We start from the raw sequence: 5,854 nt of genomic DNA on the forward strand, positions 1-5,854 counted from the left end.
TCCCTCACTCACAAATAGCCACACTGTCCTATAAAACCATCCACAGTCAAAACTTTGATGGTTGTAGAGATACACACTGCAGGTTTTTCTTTATCTATTGAGTGATCATTTTATACAAAGACACCACACCGTGGACAATGTCATTTTAAGGGATGTCGGACAATACTTATGATTTAATTGTCAAAGGAGAGATCATTGTCCAAATACATGCCCAGCTTTCTGGCTGCAAGTTTGATATTAGTAGACAAGGAGCAAAGACTGTTCTGTAGAGAGGATATGAATTTCGTGGGTTAAATACACTGATTCATTTTTTATTTTCATCTAGCTGGAGGAAGTTTTAGGACATTCAGTGCTTGATTTCTGAAAGACAAGAAATCAGGCAGTGTAGGTTGTCCTTTTCCCTGTTTTTTTTAATGGGGACATAGATTTGAATGTCAGCTGTACAACAATGATAGTGAATATTGTGTTTGCAGGTCATGTATCATAGTGGAAGCATGTAAATGGAGAACAACAAGGGGCCAAGAATGGAGCCTTGGGAAACACCACAGGTTGGGGGAGGGGGCTCTGAAGAAGAGCCATCACCAACAATTACTGAAAAAATCAACCCAATTTTTAAGGCAATCCAACAAAATCACCTGATCAGTGGTATCAGACAATTACTAGCATCAGCTATTCCTAATAGACCATTGATTCATAATTAATAAAGGTTCAAAGGTTTGTAATAAGCTCTATCATGTCTGTAGTTTTGAGCATTTATAATGAGTTATTACATTAAAGAGTAACTGGTCCAACTTTCTGATTAACTACCCTAACTTATATATCAGTCAAATCTGCAACGTAAATATAACTATTTTGCTGGTACTGGAGAGTCTCTGCTTCACAGTCACAACAAGACCTCAGGAAGTCCAATGCCCAGCAGCAGTTTACTATAAAATAGTTACAGCACATAACTCCCTGTCTGGACAGAGCCAGGCTAGCTGTTCCCCCTGTCTAAAATCTTTATGCTAAGTGTAATGCTCTCCTTGTGTGTGTGTGTGTGTAGCGGTACACAATTCAGCAGTAAGCCAAACTCCATTCAAATGAATACGGGAGTCAGGATATTGCGTTCAAGCTCCAGGTGCTTTATTGGGCAGCAGCTTCATATACAGTCTGAATAGGAGTGAAACTAGAAAACATAAACAAGATACAATAAGATGCATAGTCAAATCACAAGCTGCTGTGTAAACTCCTCATAACTACAATGCATCAGTAAAATAGACTTTCAAGCGCACAGTAGAGCAGCTACTAGATATGTCAGTGGTAGAATGGAAATATACAGAGCTAGAGCTCATTTACACACTTAAAAACTTCCTTAACTCTTACCTATGACAGTGACTAATGAAGATAATACATAACAATGACATATTGTACTGTCAGTACCTTTTGGAGTCTACAGACTACTAACTGTGTCCTGGCTCCAGCTCAAGCTCATACTTCATGAGAAATAAGAGTGATACTGATTGTCTTATCTGGCTCATGACAACAGCAGCAAATATGCAAACTTCTCTAGAATGTCTAACTTTTCCTTTACAAATGAGTTTTGCTTGTATTGATTGTTGCATAAATGTACAAAATAATCATTGGAAAATCCAGTTTACACTCGTTGAGTGGGGCACCACCATCGGGGATATTAATTTTGATATCAATATTCTGCATTAATATCCACACCGTAATTTTCATCAGTCTGATATCTAAGAACCAGGGATCTGGCTCACCATTGCAAAGAAACACACAAAACTGCTGGGTCTACAAGTGTATTTACAATTTATTGATTACTAAAGTGAATATAGATATAGAGTGAAAACATGTGAAATAAAAATAAAACAGAAGTGTAAAGATGATCAAACTAGCATGGTGAACTAACAGCAGGTAAAATGAGTAGGGTGATCTGGTGGAGGTTTAGTCTGTAACTGTAATCTATTTGTACTGAATTTGGAGATGTCTATCGATGGTGAAATTAAAGTTTACTTATGTCATCATGAACCCTTGTCACGAACAGAATGTTAAGACCAGCCTGCTGTTTGTTGCGGCAGCTGCAGACTTGGCTGGAATCCAGGCAGCTGGGTTGTGGTGGTAACCATGGAAACACAGGATCCAGGTGGATTCTCCTGGCGGCCGCGTCTCTGGTTAACATGGTGATGGATTCTGCCGGTGTCTCAGCAGTTCAGCTTTAGTTGAGTTGCAGGTTTCATTGCAGGCGGTCGTGTGATCTGCAGGCCTCTCTTGCGGGTTGAGGAAAAATAATCTCTTACGTAGCCTACTTATTGTTTTCTGGATAACTTTAGAGGAGGCTGGCGTCGGCCAGATAACTCTAAAACTGTCAAAAATCTTCAGAATAAAAACACAGGATTGTCAAAAATTAGTTCTAAGTATTCAGATATTTTTGTTCCTTTGACTTAACTTGACATAGCTTTGTTTAAAGAAATAAAGAATCACTTATGTGTCTAGATAAAAGAAAAAGTTGCTTGCGGAACATGTGGTTTTCTATTCTCTTGAGGATAGTATCAGGTTTACAGGTGGAGTGAGGTGGTCTCAGCCAATCAGGATTCATTGTCCTCACTTTCTTTGTCTCAGTTAGAATGAAATATGATCTCTTAATAAACTCTAAATTATTCATCTGGAATACTTGCGCATATCACATATTCACCTTCCACCATGATTAAGTAAGACATTGTACAAGATGAGATATAACTTGGTGGTGCTAATACTTAAAGAAAGACAATGCATTAATAAAAACATGGATCAAAACACATTATTTGCAGATCTTAAGACAATTAGCTGATTAGCTGCAAAAGAATAAATTGTGTTCATCATCAGTAATAAAACATTAGAGGATTGTGTGCAAGGTTGTCCTGGAATGTGACGTAATTTCCAAGCAGAGGTCTGGTGTGGAGAAAGATAAACAATGGAGGAGACAGGACCTAGGACCTAGTTTGTTGCAATAGAATGAAGATTTGAAGAACGTTTATTTATAAGTTTCGGATGAACTGGGGTCCATTAGAATAGATTCTCCTGAATGGGCCATATGACCTTTGACCTTTGGCTTGAGAGGAGGAGTTCTGTATCTGCTTCTTATCACAGATTGTTGGGGAGGCTGAAGAGAAGATGGGGGTTCAGGTTCCAGGCTGATGTCAGGCTGATGCCAGATGTTGCCACATGATGATGTGAAAAAAAATCCCCACACAGTTGGTGTACCATAGTCTATTTAGTAATCAGTAAAAAGAAAGTTACACTGCTTCAAAAGAAGAGGGACATTTCTGTTTCCTGGACAGAAGGACAGAGGACAATATCAACTGATAAAATAAAGACAAATAGCTCCTACAGATAGCACAGTGGAGTGAATTACAGGAACTGTATCATCTTCTTTAAATTGGTGATTCACATGCCACCCACACCACCCCAATGCTTGTACAAGGTCAATAGCAAAGACTTTGGAGATGGGATCTACATTTCAGGTAAATACTACTTGCAGTTAAAGATGTTGCATTCAAGAGTACCATCCAGTATTATGGTCTCGGGTCCAGTTAACTGGAAGTGAATCTACAGGCTTTCAAATATAAACTGAGATCTGGATATCAGCACAGTTGATCTATATACATGCCCAGACTATTGTTTCTGTATTGTGTACCTGTTTAAATATATAGCTTGTTTTTTTAGCAATACCTCTGAGGATATCAATGTCAATCTGTCGTCAGTCAGCTGCATTGGTCCAGACTGAAATCTCTCATAAGCTACTAGGTGGATCACCAGTCATAGTTCCTAATGACTTGGTGACCTGCTGACTTTTTGTCTAGCACCACCATGAGGTTCACATTTGTGTTGTTGTGCAAAATATCTCAACTAGAAGACAGATTTCCATGAAGTTTGATAAACACAACATCTGTAATAACTTTGATTAACAGCAGGTCAAAGTTCTAGTTTATCCAGAGCATTGGTGTATGACCAAACATCAGATGACGCATGAACCAGCTGCTTCTCACTCCTTCATTCCGTGCAATATTATTTCAAAGTGTGAAATATCTGTAGTCAATTGAATCGTACTGTAATGTGTATAGTCCCTGTGTATATTGTTCTCTTGTTTTTAATATGTATATATTGTCTTCTTTATATCTTGTTTTGTATTTTACCAATACTGATGCCTTTTTCTATTTTGCTATCTTTGTATGTTTGAATCCTGATTGTGCCTGCTTTTAATTTCACATTTACTGAAAATGATCATAACATGTGTTCTACAAGGTGACATGGTGGTGCAGTGGTTAGCAGCAAAAAGGTTCACCCAGGGCCTTTCTTTGTGGAGTTTCCATCTTCTCCCTGTGCCTGCATGAGTTCTCTCCGGGTACTCCAGCTTTTTTCCAACAGTCCAAAGACATGCAAGTTAGGTTAATTGGTGATGCTAAATTGTTCGTAGAGTGTGAATGTGAGTGTCAATGGTTGTTTGTCTCAGTATGTCAGCCCTGTGATAAACTGTTGATATGTCCAGGGTGTCGCCAAGTGTCAGCTGGGATGGGCTCTGGCCAACTCGCAACCCGTAACAATAAGCAGTATAGATAATAGTAATGGATGGATGTTCTTCAAATACAAGCAAATCATAAAATATAATCAAATAATTTAAGGTCTGTTTTATTCCACCTCATTACCCCCCACCCCCAGCCCAACCACAGGAAACTGATAGGATTCTGACCCTAACTTGCTTTCCTGAGATTCCTCCTGATAAGTTAATAATCATATTGGTTTAGGCTCTGTTCACTAGTAGGTGGACATTTTCTTGTATTTTCTTTTCACTGAACAGAGAGTTCTGCTCCAACAAAAATAAATACCCCTCCCATACTCAAAAACTGTACCACCTTATAAAACCCTCAAAATCCTCAAACTTAGATGACCATAGAGATACACACTGTCAGTCTTTCTTTTTACTTACTGAGTGATCATTTTACACACGGACACCAGCCATGGCCAACACACAGACAAAAACTGTGGATGTCTTTAAATCTGTTGTCTACAGGATTCCTGCTCTTTTCTACGAGACAGAAAGTAACACTCTTCTAGCCTTTGCAGAGCAGAGGGAGACAGAAGCTAATTGCACTGCGAAAGAGCTGGTTATGAGAAGAGGAACACTGAAAGATGAATCCCCTGGTGTGAAGACAATTGAGGTAAACAAATCCCATAACCTGTGTCATTGTTGGCTGAATTACATGTGAATATACAGTATTTATACATTATTAGTATATACAGTATTTATATATTTCAATTCAATTAAAAATGCTTTTATTTACACACCTGAATAATATCTTTTTCAGTGGTCAGAGCTCAAAACAGTGGTGGAAAAGGCAAAACTTGACAACTACCGTCCTCTGAACCCCTGCCCAGTGTTTGAGAAGAACACGAAAACACTTCCTGTTTTTCATTTGCGTTGAAGATCGTGTGGAAGAGCAATGGCAGATAAAAAACCGCACCAACAAGGCCCGTCTCTGCTACATTACAAGCGAGGATCTTGGACAAAACTGGAGTGAAGTGACAGATTTGACATACACACTGGGCGAAATTAAGAACTGGGCCACATCTGCTGCCGTAGTCAGGGAGGCTGAAAAGTCCAAAAGGACTGGAGTGTATGTGATGAATTTACTGTATATAATGGCATATGTTCTTCAAATACAAGTAAATAATAAAAAACAATAATATATCATTTTAAGAGGAACGCTGAAAGATGAATTCTCTGGTGTGAAGACAATTATGGTAAACAAATCCAATCAGCTCTGTCATTGTTGGCTGAATTATATGTGAATTACAGTATTACTTTCAACTCCATCAAAATTGC

At 38.6% G+C, this 5,854-nt stretch overlaps 1 protein-coding gene across 1 annotated transcript; it reads left to right on the top strand.

Annotated features, from left to right (window-relative positions):
- The first annotated feature begins 4,954 nt into the window (after positions 1-4,954).
- On the top strand, positions 4,955-5,813 carry LOC127140517 (sialidase-2-like). Its single transcript, XM_051068472.1, has 2 exons — positions 4,955-5,189; positions 5,337-5,813. The coding sequence occupies exons 1-2, from the start codon at positions 4,989-4,991 to the stop codon at positions 5,451-5,453; spliced, it is 318 nt and encodes a 105-aa protein (XP_050924429.1). The 5' UTR covers positions 4,955-4,988; the 3' UTR covers positions 5,454-5,813.
- Positions 5,814-5,854: the final 41 nt, after the last annotated feature.

The sequence above is a fragment of the Lates calcarifer genome, unplaced genomic scaffold, assembly GCF_001640805.2.
Source record: "Lates calcarifer isolate ASB-BC8 unplaced genomic scaffold, TLL_Latcal_v3 _unitig_4612_quiver_2590, whole genome shotgun sequence".
Lineage (NCBI taxonomy): Eukaryota > Metazoa > Chordata > Actinopteri > Centropomidae > Lates > Lates calcarifer.

Bases quoted from the DNA above. Each gene is read 5' to 3' on its own strand.
- LOC127140517 (XM_051068472.1), top strand. From the start codon at position 4,989: ATGGCCAACACACAGACAAAAACTGTGGATGTCTTTAAATCTGTTGTC. The intron at 5,190-5,336 runs GTAAACAAATCC...TATCTTTTTCAG, and splicing joins CTGGTGTGAAGACAATTGAG to TGGTCAGAGCTCAAAACAGT.